We start from the raw sequence: 15,715 nt of genomic DNA, 5'->3' as shown, positions 1-15,715 counted from the left end.
TAAAAATTCTCATAATAGGTTAAAATTATGAGATGCTAAGGCGAAAATTTGCTTGACCGGGCCAGAATTATAGATGTTGTTACTCTCTCATAATTTGACTCATTATGTCCTCCATTTCATGAAGTAAATCTATTTTTACTATTTAATCAGTTTGGCCCACTATCAGTTGATTTAGCCTATTTCTATAAATCCTGGCTTTTCATATGAATTTAGCGGTAAATTGGAGCGTTCAAATCGGCCAATCCGCAGGCTGCAGGGTGGGAACTATCTTGACAGCTAAATACAAACTCTTGGACTGTAATTCAAAGGTTAGCTGAAGAAAGTGACAGAGAAGGCAGTGCCAGTGGAAGATAGAGAGAGGAACGTGACACTGAAAAAGGGGAACAGATAGTACAAGAATGGCTACGAAATTCCACAGCCTCACAGCCAAACTCTTGACCGGAGAAACGTTTAATTTCTCCTCCCTTCAGGGCAAAGTTGTCCTCATTGAGAATGTCGCGTCTCTCTGAGGTACGACCACCAGGGATTACACCCAGATGAACGAGCTCCACGAGCGCTACAGCAGCAAGGGGCTCGTTATCCTGGGAGTGCCCTGCAACCAGTTCGGACATCAGGTGAGGACAAGGACACGATATCCACCAAGTGTGGTCTCTCTCTGACCTTCAGGAAGACTGGGGCTGTAATAGTTTGTATTTTTATGCTTTGTATTTCTTTTACTTTGCTACTAATATTAGTTTTTAGTTTCCCGGAAATAGCCCAATTGCTTTAAGACTTGAACAGTTACTTTTCAAACTTTTGTAAATTGAGATTTAACTCGTCTAATTAATTCACATTTACTCTAAGGGAAGCAGTTTTGTTCCTATTCTAGACTTGTTTAATACATTTAACACTTGTTCACTGCCATGTTAGTCTTATTTAGTCAACTTGTAACCGTGCCACATCAAGTTGAAATATATATTATTCTTATGTAGATCACTGGTTAAATATTTTGAAAAAGTAAATCTAAAATCCCCCCAAATTTGCATTAGATTTGCATGAGTGTCTGTTGCTGTAAGCAGCTTCACCAACGAGAGATTTTCAGAGAAGAGGAAGTAGTGGCTGTGTCAGTCAGCCTCCAAACGCCTCACAAAAGGCACAGACAGTATCAATAATCAACACTATTAATTAATTAATAGACGGTCCCTGAAACGATGGGTCAGATCATTTGCAGGATTTTCATTGGAAGCAGGAAGTTAACATTTATGGGACTTTAAGTTTAAGAAAAGCAAAGTAAAAACATAAAGCACAAGCTGTTTAGATCATTTATACAATGAATGTGATCTATGCTATTCACCGATCCAATCAGATGAGGGATCTGCAAAGCATCAAATGATTTATTAGCCATTAATTAAATTGCTCTCAACAATTAAAAGCCTTTTGTGAGGATGGAGAGGGACATAATTCCACAGTAGACCTCCTGTCTGCCTCCTAAATGTCACAAAAATATTCCATAAGTGACTTTATTTTGCAGGAACATGCAAATGTATAGTATAGCAAATGTATAGTCTTCCTCTTAAGCGTCTGGGTGCCGCAGGCCTTTACATAATCTTTTGATCAACCCCATGCAGGAGAACTGCAAGAATGAGGAAATCCTGATGTCTCTGAAGTATGTCCGTCCTGGAAATGGCTTTGAGCCAAAGTTCCAGCTCCTGGAGAAGGTGGATGTGAATGGGAAGGATGCCCATCCTCTGTTTGCGTTCCTGAGGGAAAAGCTCCCATTTCCGAGCGACGAGCCAGCCGCCCTCATCAATGATCCCAAGCTGATCATCTGGAGCCCGGTCTGCAGGAACGACGTGGCCTGGAACTTCGAGAAGTTCCTCATCGGGCCAGATGGAGAGCCCTTCAAGCGTTACAGCAGGAGGTTCCTCACCAGCGACATCGAGGGAGACATCAAGAAGCTCCTCAACCAGGCAAACTAATGAAGTCTTCCAGAAAGTCCCGTCCAACAGCTTCTCAGCATTATGTGTGACCTTTAGTTCATGAGGGGAAACACCTTTGTGCTCACCTGTTTTCCCCTCATCGTAGATTTCCAGACCACCTGTGCTCACCTGTACACGATTGGCTGTGTTCTGCTCTTTTACTATATGAAGACATCCTCTGAAACCAGTCTAGTTGTGAGGGGGTTATCTGATGGAATGTAAAAGGCTGAACGGTGTCAGCTGCATTGGGTGCATGTAAGGCACAGTGTGGTGTGATTGTTACGAGGACCAATAAATGTATTTTTGTCAAACATTTCCCGACTGCCTCTCAGTTAAATTATAAGATTTTAGATTGATTTTCTTTAACATGAAGTCAGTCACACTGACAGTTTTGAGCTTAATGTTTGATTCAAATGACAAATTTAAAGTATTTTCTAACACTTGATCTTGCACAAAGGTCCCAGTGGAAAACTTTCATTTCTTACATGTGACCTTCAAATGAAAAATGTCTGGTGGGTAAAACTAACCATCCAGAACTGACGTGGCGAATCCTGGATTTGCAGCAACCTTGTGATTACTACCGTGGGCTGTTCGACAGACTAGAACTGATTACAGATCATAGTTCATTTCACAACAAGTCAGCATGAATGGCATGTAATTATGGTTGCATCACCTGCGAGTACAGACCATTTTGCAATACAGCTATTTCATAACTCCCACTAAGTTAAGCCAGCTTTGATGGAGGCTCATTTGAGTATAAGCATATATTTTGTGCGTGTAATTACTCCAAACAAACCACCTTGGTGAGGCTTCCAGTCTTTATTGTAGTTTGAATTCAAATATTTTTCAGTTAAAAACAAATACTGTAGATATCGGCAATAAGATAAATATGAGGACAAGAATTTATACACCTATTTTCAATAGTGTGATTATTTACAAGTCTTCGTTTATTGTTGAGTTTGAATTGCTGACATGATTTAGGGGGAAGAAAACAAAACTCGCTGCGTTTGCCAGCTGACTTTTGTTTTCAACTAAGTATCTAGGATTACAGATATGACGTAAAGCTTTTCTAGTCATAGGCATATATGATTATATTTATAGGAAGTCATCTCTGAACGACATAATGATGACAGGAACGACCGGCTAAAAGGGCACTTGGAGGCCCTTCATATCAACATGCTGTTATGCAACAAAGTGCAGAATTTATGCCACAGAACAAGACTTATGGGAGTAAATCCAGTAAGTACTAACAGTCACCTGGTTTGACTAGAAGACCCCCGGACTGAGTATAAATAAAGGGATTTTATACTCAGTCACACTCATACAAGACACCTGTTATAACTGTGCTTCCTGTGACATTTGTGTGTCTATAAAGATGAAACATAGGGATTATTTTTCTTATGCTACCAACAGGTACAATTCTGTCATGTTTTACTAAACAGTTGAGTAGTGATGACTGCAAGGAAAACTACTGGCTCCAAATGCCGGCATTCGGTGGGAATGCTGGTACGGTACTGCTGTCCTGACCCCATCTGACGACACGTGTAGATTGTTCCTCGTGACAAGGAGCAAGTTCAAGTTTCATGAATAAAGCACCACTTTTATACTAGTTTATTTTGCTTCACTCCGTGTGCTTTGAAGATATCAAATAACATAGCCATTTCAGTACAGAGCTGCATTAATGTACAAGACTAATAAGGACAAGCCATTGCAGGCAAGCTAGGGGTCCAATCAGGCAGCAATCAAAATATGTTTGTAAGACACATTAAAACAATCTAGAAGTGTATGACAGACCATGACCCTTAATGCTAAGGCCAAACCATATAACTCTGTCATGTCTAGACACACCAGAAGCAGGTAGATCATGTACTCATGGAGAATTCAAAGTGCCTCCTTTTTAGTTAGGTTGCAGGAATCAAAAGGCCGCTTTTGCATTGTGATTACAAAAAAAGTAAAATTGTTAGCAAGGGTAAGAGTCCTCTCATAGGTTTAGCGTCCGAGAGACAGCAGAGCCCGTTACTGCGTGTCAAAGAACAAAAAATGATGGCTGAACAAGGGCGAGGTTGGAAAAAAAAACTGCTTGTGCCACAGCTCGCGTAAAGACACAGGTCTTAAAGCCTCGAAACAAGACATCCCCCTCTGTGGTTCAGATTGCAACGCAGACCCGGTAGGCCGGGAGCACAGCTACCACAGCTAGCCTGCAGCAGCAAGATCCCCGGTCAGTGAATAAGGTCACAGGATTCTTTCAACAGGCATGGCATGTATTGTTCTTTGTGCACGTCACACTGTTAGTGTCTGAATTTACCTCAGCACAGCAAGTTTATCAGGGATAAATCTCGGCACAACGCCAGCATCCTGCTAATGTCTTATCTGTTGGTACATTTCATCATAAATACCCTGGAACGCTTTGGTTCAAACAATATTTGCATTTGGCTTTTTTTTTTTTAATATATATATATTTCTGACTGTTGTTGTGGGCAACAACAGAAACATTTGTGGATCTACGCATCTGAGGGCACTTTTAACATTCTGTTCATCCAGTGAGAGGATCTATATCCATCTATACTCCTCTTAGTTCCAGACTAGTAAACTACGTTCAAGAATCAGTAGGCCGCCCGCTGCAGGGAGGAAGTCTCTCAGGTCACTCTTCTGACAAGGCTGTTGGCTCTAGTTGACAACATATGAGACAGAAATCAAATAAAATATGGGGGGAGGTGGGGTTAATAATGTTAAGTCTGTGGAGTCCTCTGTCACTAAAGTAGCTTTGTGTGTGCATCCGAGTGTCTCTATTTGCCGTATGTGTTTCAGTGCGTGTCCCTTCGGAGTCGGGGCTCCTCAGTTTGTGTCCATGTGGTCGTCGGCTGCTTCTGGCGCCCCTCCCAGCGAGGCCGAAGGCTGAGGTTTGGAGGGGGCTTCCTCGTCTCTGCGCTGATAGAACAGCACGTAGGCTGCTTTAGTCTGATAGGGAGGACATGGATAGGGTTACGCTACAACAGGGACACTCGACACCAAGGGCGGAGAGCCAAGACGGCTGAGGGCTGAACTCCATCAAACATCAGTCAATGGATAACAAAAACACAAGCATAACCAAATACTGCATCTCTGAGGGTACTCAACTACAGCATACGCGCATATATGAACATTAAAGACCAAACTCACCACAATCTGGTCCTCTGTGGCAGAGGAGACACTGCTGTCATCAAAGTAATACCACTTTCCATCCACTTTGTTCTTGCCATAAGCTGTGTCTGTTAATATAGAGGGAGAGCAGCATTAACGAACAGCTACTGAGGCCATTTGGTTACCCAGGAGGAGATAAATATCTTATCAGGCCAGTTCCCCATGAATGGACGCAGCACACATGAAAAAAAAACCCTTGACAGTGAGTCAACAGAGAACAAAGATGTGTGACACTTTGCCAGATTGTAATGTGACTGATCGCAGTGTCCCTGGAGACAAAGCGGTCAGCAGACCATCTGTTGACACATACTGTGAGCATGTTTGAAGACTAAAGAACTACAGAGTGACTGAAAGTAAATAAAGTGTTAAAATAAGTTACTGACAGCTCTTTATGGTATGTGGACATGGAGGGAAACTGGCCTGTGGGTTATTTTAAGAGATTAAAATAACAGAAAAGAAGAAAAAATGAACTTACAGTGACCCCCTCCCATTCCTCCGTAGTGGTTTGACACGGCAATGAGGTCATATACGTAGGGGCCGGCCTTGGGGTCACACACGAACTCGGACATGTTCAGATCCCTGACAGACAACATACCATCAGTCACAGGGGGAAAACAGCACTGAGACAGTCACTAAACTTAGAATATCTGAGAAAAAAAAAGCTAGATTCTCTCAACAGATTTAACAGAACACATTCAGCATATAGACCGACTGCATGTTTGAGCCACCCTGAGTAAGCATGACTCAGCCTTTTTTTAAAACAGGATTTCTGTTTCGTCTGCTTCCTAGTGTCGAGTGGATCAAGTTCCTCAACAGAGGTGAGCATGTGCTGCACACACAGTGCCAAGAGCGAGACAGGCAGCCGTTAGGCCGCATGAACCTGAGGCAACTTCTCAGTTTTAAAACAAAGGGGAAAATGTGCTCTGTTCCAACTGACTTGTGCAGTGTTGAAAGAGCACCTTCGATAACTATGTGAGTTACACAGCCAGAACAGATAAGAACAGTCAAGACACAGGTGTAATTGTTCTTTGAGGTATGATGTCAGTTCTCTGGTGAAAAGTCCATTTCTTGAAACTCCAATAAATCCAGTATTTCCTCATTGCTCAGGTCTCAGGCGACAGCTCCCTCTAGTGTACAAGTCCCACTGACAGCAGTGTGTCTCAGTTTCTTGGCACAATCTTCCACTGACAAACGTCATTCTACATAAATACAATGAATGATTACAACTTTGCTTTGAGTCACACTTGGTGACCAAAATCTATGACACTGCTTTTCTAAAGCATTGCGTAACTCTTGACAATATTTAGAAGTATGACGTGTTAATCTCTAGGATCCAAATATTCCAGCAAACTGTCATACATACATGAATGTTTATTGTCATTATGCTAAGAACAGATAACTTCACTCGAGAAAACCTTGAGCAGACAGTCTAAAGCACTGTTCTGAACTTTCTTAACTATGAGCCACACTTCCTACATACCTGATGGGAAAGTCCACCACTGTGTCCAGCTTGTCCCTCCAACACCGGTTGTAGGAGAAACGCTTTAGATGAACTACCAGAATGCGAGGCAGCGACCACAAGTCAAACTTTTTTGTGGCCTGTTGGTGCTTCTTACATGTTGGACAATACCTGCAGAAAAAAAAAGAACACATTTCTACATTTTGGTTCCTTCTATTGCGAAGATAGTGACAAAAGTGGAGGTTTGACACTGCACCGTGGTGTAGATGTGAGCCCTTACCACGGGTCGTGTTCTCCAAGTGTCTCCATGGTTGTGAAGAGCTCGATGCATTCCCTCAGAGCAACAGTGGCCTTCTTTTTTTGGGGCTGGAGCATGCTCTCATGCTTTTCATAGGCCTGCACGCAATATTTACACAAATATAAGCAGGCTGTTTGCATATCCTGTCACAGGACTGTCTGATGAAAATCACCCACTTACCTCTGCTTCCTGCTCATCATAACACAGTTTCTTCGACTCTGTGTCCCAGTCGATCGCCACCGTGGAATGTGCTGCAGAGAGAGGAGGTGGGAGGGGTTGTGTCGACACAAAGTGGCTTGGAGAATCAAAACGATGAGTGCGAGTGTAAAAGATTAACGCTTACGATTCAGTTTGAGGACATTTCCATCACAAGGCAGCGGGCTGATGTTGGCTGTTCCGTAAGAGTTGACTATGCTGAAAGTGAAAAGCTTGGCTGGCGAAGAGCACAGTTTGGCCGTGTCTCCTTTAGACCCATTTTCCAAGTCCGAGGTCTCCTCTTCCTCCTCTTCGGAGTGGCCGTTCTCTGGCTCTGGGCTCACCTGGTGGTCCATGGCCTCCTCCTCACCTGAACAGATGCAGATGGAATCACTTTGGTGTGTTTTCTGCATGGCTTTAAAAAGTAACAGCAACATAAAAACATGCTGATGGGTAACGCCTCCCTGACCAGAGGTTCATTTACATTCATGTAAATCCGGTGAAAGACACTGTTAGCTGCTTACCATCATACAGCCCATTAGTTTCATTGCAGGTCCCTGAGTGGTTGCTGCCGTTGCTGGAGCTGGCACTGCAGGAGGCCCCGTCTGACAGGGGGCTTCCACAGCCACCCAGGCTGGCATTGAGACTAGACGATGTGGAACATTCAGGAGCCTGGCTGCAGCTGGCAAAGGTTGCTGAGGCTGAGGCCCTGCTCTCACTGTTGGGGCTTTGGGAGTGTTTCACATAGCGTCTACAACAGAGAACAGGGGAGATTCAGCAAGAACACTCAGAAGTCACTTTTTATTACAACTAGCTTCAGTTACACAACACCAGTGAAAGCTTTTTTTTTTTTTTTCAAATAAAAGTTTTACAGAGAACACCTATCAGATAACACTTATCAGATAACCTATTACGCAACTCCTGCTACTACATTCATTTGTTTTCCTCCACTTCTTCAAGTCTTTGTCTTACACGGTCTCTGCACGGGCATGTCGTTTCCTTCCTTGCTATGTACACAGTTAAGTTCTTACCCAATCCTCTCTAGGATCTTGTCGTAAAGAACGTCTGCTATGAGGTTGTGCCTGGGCACGGTGATGAGTAAAGGCTGCCCAAACAGCATGGTGCTTGTGGAGCTCCCGGCATGTTTAGAGTGGCGTTCCCTGAAATATACAGGCAGGTTCATCCTCTCACTGTCCTCTTCCTGTACCTCGTACCTACAAAGTGCAACAACACAGACAAACACATTACACACACCTAGCATTAAACAGCAACCACAGTGACTAACTTAAGACAGCTTCGACAACAACAAGACCTACACAAAGATGTCATCTTTTTCCATGATTTGGTTCAGGCCATCGTCCCGTCTATAAATTTTATGGAACCTATGATTGTAAACGTCCGCCACCACCATCTAGAAACGCAAGTGAATTGCAAAGTTAGCGCATCCTATTTCCATTTCAACCAAAGACAAAGAAAAAGTAAAGCTGGATGTATGAGGACCACTTTATTGCAGTGGTGTAAAAGGATAAAGTTCTAACATTTTCTGGAGGGAAATCACAGAGTTTGGACAAGGCGCTGCACAGATCTGTCACTGTACCCAGTTTGGGGACCACCACTCGATACTGCAAGACAAAGAAAACAAGGGATGTTATGAGCCATTCAGTGAACCAGTGAATGAAATGCTAGAGCTATCAGAAATGCAGGGCTCAACTCCAGGTTCAAAGCCAAAAAGTGGAATGCTAGCATCAGTTAGCTGATATTTATATCCATTACATTGTTCAATTAACATTTACTTCATAATGACGCGTTAAAACAAAACACCTTTTCAACAGTAACTGTTCAAGTCCAGAGCAAAAACCCTGGAGCTTAGTTCCACCTCACCTGTGTGGGTCTAGACTGAGGGTCCGATCGCACCAGGAAAACCTCCATAGTACGGTCCTTCTTCATGGGTAGAGGCAGTGTGAGGTAGCAGAACGGGTCAAAGGTTACAGACACTTTGGAGCACTCCGGGCACACCAACGTGGATTTGAAGAGGCCGTGGAAAATGTCAACTATAATGGAGTCATTGCGCAAGCGGTGGTTCGTCCAGGCTTCCTTGGCAACAATCTGTAATGACACAGACACTTTTAGAAGATGCTACTGAGCCTACCTCTGGAAGAAAGTGTGCAACTTGATATCACAAAGTAAGTCTTTGAAACGGTGCAGATGAAAGCTGACAATGTGCAGCTTCAAAATCAAAGACCTGTCTGTATGTCTAGCTGTCAGATATTAGTAGTCCTTGCAGCTCAGTCGATCTCTTTGAAATCTAAAGTTGATTTAAATTTCATGAATCAAAACTCTGCTGTGAATACAGATATTGAAGTGCCATCATATTCCAGCATCAGACTGAACCTACATGTTAAGTGACCTTTTTGAGAGATAAAACACTCCTGAAAACAAAAGTTCACAGTTTCAAAACAGGTATCACGCCATTTCTATGTGCGTGTTATACCTCATCCGGACGGCCCTCTGCATCCCTCAGGGCCAGGTAAGGCTTCTTCTTGACACGGTTCAGATCTTCGTGGAGCCCGTCCAACAGAAAAGCCAACAACTCCTGCGAGTCCTGCTGCTGGTAGCCTGAAAACTGGGGGGCAAAGCGTCCCACCTGGGTCTGGAAACAAAAAGGCAGATTTTACTAACGTTATCTGTAGCTGACAAGTGGATCTTTTACATTTTATTCTGTGAATTCCCTTCAGATAAAGCTGTTTGACACAACTCACTTTGAAGGTTCGTGGGGCCACATAGCTGCTGCGGCTCAGCCACATCTGCTTTACTAGATCAGCATAGGCCTCAGCAATCTCACCCCTCATTCCCAGGGGATTCTCTCGGTTAATCTCTGCCTCATACTGGTCATTGAGGAAGTACTCTGTGAGTGGAGATGCATTGCTCAGGCACTGGAAGAGGAGGAACAAAAAGTGGACTATGTGAACAAAATACCCCCAAAACACAGCGCCTGACTTTCTCTGAGTGAACGTTGGAATTGTAGCATTAGGTTTTCTTTTACCTGGAGGGCAGAGTTCATGAAGCATGTGTTGCCCAAATTACTGAGACCACATAGGCCAGGCTGTGACTGGGACTCTCTGTAGTTGTAGGAGGAAGTGTAGGAATTGTAGCCCCCCAATCTGTGAGAGAGCAGATCTGTTACTGTTGGTATGCTGGAGACACTGCGCCACGATGAACCAATACTTCAGGCATGCGTTCAAACACAACATTCAAATATGGTACTTGGTTAAACAACAAAATACCTCCTCAAGAGAACAGTAACCAGCTATCATGCATGCCTCTTTGAACTGTCAACAAGGAATATTGGCTGGACTATCACCACCACAGTCTCGTTCTCATTTAGAATACCAGCACACTCAGTAATATAAATCCATGGCCAAATTCTCATGATCACAGGATCCCACAGCAGATAACAAAACATGTTAAATAACAGAATTGTTTTATGTCTAATAATGAGGTCTGGCATATGCAAGTTCAGTTAGTTGTAAGTGTAAAGCTTTATCTAATGAAACAGCATATTTTTCCTTCAGTTTAACAAAACAGTTAACCAACTCTTCAGTTACCCTACAGAGCTCTAGGTAGCAGTGAACGTCATAAAGAGCAAATGCAAGCACCTTGAGGCCATAATGCTGTAAGCACTGTAATGGACCCATGCTGCCACAGTACAGTTACAGTGTGTTCTTTCATAACATGTCCCTCACCATGACTTAATACTATGCTGATGCAGCATCCTAGTGTATGTATTTGATACCAGTCAGCTTTCAAATGGTTGTTGACATGCACTGCTTCTCACAGTGTGTGTTTAACAGCACACAAAACACACATGAGACAGTGCAAATAACTATGGAAAAACTGACAAACACCACAACAATGGAAAGCAGAAGTAGTACAAGATGAGAGCTAATGATATTATGGGTAGAGGAAAAGTACACATTCATAATTCTGCAGTGTGTAACCGGAGGACACAAGGAAAGGACAAAGATATCTGTCTTTTTAACAAAGACCTCATGCTCTGATGGAGGTCTGCAGGGACTGAACTGCTAGACTGATGTACTGATTCAATAAATGTCCCAAAAGCAGGAGCAGTGTGTGAGAATCTCCCGCTTAATCTGCCAAACAATGCACCTGCATGAGAAATATTGGATGTGTATTGCGTATTGGAAGGGGTTTTTTTTTTTTTTTTTTCAACATTATTTAGTCTCATCATAACATACACTGAGTCTTTGGATATGTAACAACTGGGAACTACAGAAGCTTAGGTAGTAACTGGTGCACAAGTACATTAAAGATTAGACTGTTATGCGGTTGTTCCAAACCCATGTGATCATAACTGGAAATGAAAACCAAAGTATACCAGTTCTGTGCCACATAAAGAGAACAGTAAATGCTCAGGACAGGTAAAAAATGGTACTCTGTGTACTGGGGAAGCAGGGATGGGGTGATAAATCAGATAACATCTCTTGCCTGTTGCCAGAGGTGGTGCTGTTGTTAAGTGTGTAGCCAGGGCCACAGTTGCTATCCCCATTGGTTACTGTTGAGGAGATACTGGCTGTTGAATTGGAGGAGAGTTTTGGGGAGGTAGTGAAATTCCTGGATGGGGTGGTACTGGATCTGGTGAGGAAGAGCACAACCATTTAGAGGTGCAGATTTGTATAAAAAATAAATTACCTCAAACTTCAATGTACACAAGGATTCAACTTATCTTAAAAAAAAAAAAAAAAAAAAGTATTTGCTTACTTGGGATGGGAGGCTTGTCTGGGCCATGTGCCATCCTCATTCTTCCGCTCAATCACAAGCACCTGTGGGAAAAAAGCTGAATGAGAGCCAAGCTGGCGCAACCAGCCTTCATGCCAGAGCTATCATGTCTCAGGCTTGAATTTAATACTACATGTATTACTACATGTGCCAAATATTTGGTAGCTTTGGCAGCTGCAGGTGCTTCCATCAGCTCCACTTACTTTAAGGTGTATTTAGCTTGTTTTTGACATTCATACTACAGTTTCAGGACAATAGCTGCTACAATAAATTTAGTATGTACTTCATGCCTGTTACACTGTAACTAGTAACCATAAACTACAGGAGTAAGAGGAACAACAGCATGAACACATGTACAGTGTTCACAGACTAATATCTTAGTTTCACATTGCCAGACTTATCTCCATAGCAATGTATAAGCACTGGAGAAAGGTCTGGCTGCACTCAGTATCATTCTGATATAGGGGAGACACGCTGTCTTGTTTGCATTTCTTTAAACCAATCACAATCGTTTTGGGTGGTGCAAAGACCAGCATGCAGCTATGGTGCCCTTGCAAAATAAAATGAGGGGGAACTTGTTTTGGTCAAAATCGGCATGTGAGGCGAAGCCTGGCATTAAAATGGCTACATTCCAGCAAAAGAAAAGGTAACCGCTGTTAGCTTGTTTACTTTTGTACAATTAGCAACCGGGTTAGGGTTATGGTAACTTGCCATTTTCAGCATAGATCAGCATGTAGGTTGATAGCTCAGAGGTTGCTGTTGTTGTTGTTGGATTTTGAAAATGGAAACAAGCAGATAGGGGAAGGGCCTAGCATTGGCCACCTATGATACCCACAGCCAGTCACAAACTTCAGCATCAAAAATTGTCACACAACTGAACCGTAACCTCACCACCACAATATAACCGTAACAATATATATTTTATTGCAGGGCTAATGTATTACATTAGACTCTCAGATGTTCCTGATATTTTGTACAATGCTTGTGAATGAATTATGTATGCACAGAGAGTGCCAGGACGTTACTGGGCTGCGGTGCTCTTCAAAAGAAATGAGGAAGAGAGCCTATCAGTGATCTGAAGGTTATTTGAATAACGCAGCTCTACGCTACCTGCCCCTGGAAGAGACCAGCATCCTGTACAGTGCTGTCTGGCTTGTTCAACTGCTCGTAGGTGTTGCTCATGTATTTGTTCCAGAGCCGTGTCTCCTTCTCCGATGGGATATTGAACAGCGTCCTCATCTCCTTTTCTATAGTGTCTGCAAAGAGGAGATTAGTAGGACTTGCTTAATGTCTTTCCTGCTTGTTTATTTTTTACACAAAACATATTCAATGACAGAACAACATGTAGAAATTTCCAGCACGTGGGCAGTCATTTATCATTATTATAACTCTCACCTATAGTATCAGCTTTACTGAAATGACGTGTGACCACATTGTCCATGTTGTCATTCTCACACAAGTTCAGTTCCAGCAAATACACCTCCACCTTACAGTGCTTGACAAACATGCCATGTTCAACAACCTAGAGAAAAAAGAAAATATTTAGGAGCCAATTCATAATGAATGGTCGAACCAAAAAAAAATATCTTTGACTAGCATTACCTTCCTGACGATGGGTCTCTGGCCATCAAGGCAGCCGTACCAGCTGACAAGCTTATTCCATGCCTCAGTGGGTACAAGGACATAGTCCAGCTCATCTATAAGGTGCTCCTTCAGGGCCTGGGTCTCCTGGTCTTTAAGGGGAAAGAATAATGACTACAGGCCGAAAAGCAGCACATTTAAGCACCAAGTGGGATTTGTGCTGTTCTCAAGAGCAGTAAAAATTAACACCCAATAGATGTTTGTTTAAAGATGAGAGTTTTACCTGAGAACAGCCCAGAGTTATCAATTGGTCCTGGATAGAGGCTACGTTCACCAACATTGTACATGTCCCAGCTGTCAAACCCCACATACTTCTTCCATTGTTTGAACCACCGGCTGTCGATAAGATACCTAAAACAACATTTTTGATAACAGTTAATAACAAACATATCACACTTTGAGACAGCCACAGTTGTTTCTCCTGATTCTCTGAAACATCATAAAGGATGTTTTGGTCAGCTGATATGTTTATGATATCAAGGACAGAAAAGGGTCAAAAGATGACACAATGCATGGGGTTTACAGAGACACTGCACTCAGCCCTATGCCAATCCAGAACATTATGCAACACCAATCTACCACGGCATTTGCAGATATAGCAACAGCAAGCTAGTTCGACTTAATCTCCTCCCAAGCAAGAATCTCCTTTAGCCTATTAGGCTTGTTAGCAAGTATTCACATAGTAAGACGCTAGGTCATGGAAACACTGTTTCAGGTGTCTCAGTCAAAGTAAGGTGTATGATCTTTACCCTTAAATCTGAGGTTGATTTCCCCATGTTATGCAGCAGTTTCACTGTGCTTATGGAAAATCACACAGTTCAGTTTGAATAACATGAGATGGTAGTTCAGTTCAACAAGAGTATCATGAAACACTGTCTATAGGCGGTACCTGTCTATTTTCAGCAACTATTGGGCATGTTTACCAAGTAGCTACAGCTGACAGACATAATAAAGGCGACGTGCTCTTCCCCTTAGTGGCCATTTCTATCAACAAACAAAGCAACTGAAATGCTTGTTCATCTGACATTTCTCTATTATAATGCTTAACGGATGAAGTGAAGCCTCGCATACATCTGGCTGCGCTATGCCCAGGCCCGGACGGTCTCAATGATCTGAAACAATGTTAGTTAGCACATGTAGCTGGACAGTTAAGAAACCTGTAAGACAACTTCAACTGGCATGTCACTACAAGCGGGTAACGACATCGCATTACATTCCCGTCAAATGGATTATTTGATGCTATTAAACTCACAATGAGCCGGTCTGACTGGCAGGAGTACCTAACATATGAATCCAGGGCCTATTCTACCAGCCGACTAGCCACCACATCAGCCAACGTCACCTAACTTGTCACAAAACAGGCATTTATGTTTCAGTACTACACAAATAAGCCACTTAGCTTGGCATGTTGGTTTGGCTTTTTAAGGCCAGCGTTAATAGCTTTTACTTGAGGCACCACTCCTTACAGAGAAATTGTAAAGTCGGGCTGGCTAGCAACTAGCGTGCTAACTTGTTAAACAAAATATCGGTGCACAGCAGCTTTCGTTTTCACACTTGCAACCATTGGTATCGTTAGCTTGCTAGCTTTAGCGTGTTAGCATTTCCTGTTTCTCACTAGCTAACGTTAGCTAGCTAACGCTAGCTGAAACACCCAGGTATCGTCGGCCGTCGCCGATTCTTACCATTCGTCGCCCTTTCTTAGAGTTGTTTTCAAAAGTGACCCAATAGTCTGTTTTTGACTTTCGGTTGAAGGAGTTGGCATTTGAGCGGCTACCGGCTCCGAGTCGGAGTCTGCCGCGCCACCCGACTCGGGTCCGCCTCCCTCGGCCATCATGTAGCGAATGTGCCGGTATCGGGAGCGCGCGGACGGAAGAGACGCGCTTGGGCGAGCATCAGAGCGCTGATCACGGGAAACGCTCTTCCTCTACGATCAGCTGCCTGTCGCTGCTGTAGCACTCCAACATGACTGCTGTCATCACCACCGCCACATCAGTCAGTCACACAGGACAGCCGGATGTTAAACGACCAGCAGTCAATCATAGGGTTACTTTACAAAAACACCCGTGTAGTGTTACGACCTGGGAGCACTTTCTGGAGCATGCACAAACCTCAGCTTCAGCTTTGCAAAATGTGACGGCTGACTGAAATATTTGTCAAATTACTCGTTTCCATATAAAGGGTAATAAA

General features: G+C 43.1%; 2 protein-coding genes across 2 annotated transcripts; one reads left to right on the top strand and one right to left on the bottom strand.

Moving 5' to 3' along the window:
* Positions 1-292: 292 nt before the first annotated feature.
* gpx1b (glutathione peroxidase 1b) lies at positions 293-2,266 on the top strand. Its single transcript, XM_076757343.1, has 2 exons — positions 293-614; positions 1,608-2,266. The coding sequence occupies exons 1-2, from the start codon at positions 399-401 to the stop codon at positions 1,956-1,958; spliced, it is 567 nt and encodes a 188-aa protein (XP_076613458.1). The 5' UTR covers positions 293-398; the 3' UTR covers positions 1,959-2,266.
* Positions 2,267-2,762: 496 nt separating this feature from the next.
* usp4 (ubiquitin specific peptidase 4 (proto-oncogene)) lies at positions 2,763-15,399 on the bottom strand. Its single transcript, XM_076757329.1, has 22 exons — positions 15,211-15,399; positions 13,752-13,879; positions 13,490-13,620; positions 13,283-13,409; positions 12,998-13,143; positions 11,870-11,931; positions 11,597-11,743; positions 10,134-10,251; positions 9,850-10,023; positions 9,582-9,740; positions 8,972-9,196; positions 8,629-8,712; positions 8,407-8,501; positions 8,122-8,304; positions 7,615-7,841; positions 7,239-7,460; positions 7,076-7,146; positions 6,878-6,993; positions 6,619-6,768; positions 5,614-5,717; positions 5,118-5,206; positions 2,763-4,916 (listed from the first exon to the last, which is right to left on the bottom strand). Exons 1-22 carry the CDS (start codon positions 15,360-15,362, stop codon positions 4,794-4,796), a joined length of 3,033 nt encoding a protein of 1,010 aa, XP_076613444.1. The 5' UTR covers positions 15,363-15,399; the 3' UTR covers positions 2,763-4,793.
* Positions 15,400-15,715: the final 316 nt, after the last annotated feature.

The sequence above is a fragment of the Chaetodon auriga genome, chromosome 2 (assembly GCF_051107435.1).
Source record: "Chaetodon auriga isolate fChaAug3 chromosome 2, fChaAug3.hap1, whole genome shotgun sequence".
Lineage (NCBI taxonomy): Eukaryota > Metazoa > Chordata > Actinopteri > Chaetodontiformes > Chaetodontidae > Chaetodon > Chaetodon auriga.
Note: the sequence above shows the minus strand (reverse complement) of the source record. Positions and strands in the feature narration are given on the sequence as shown.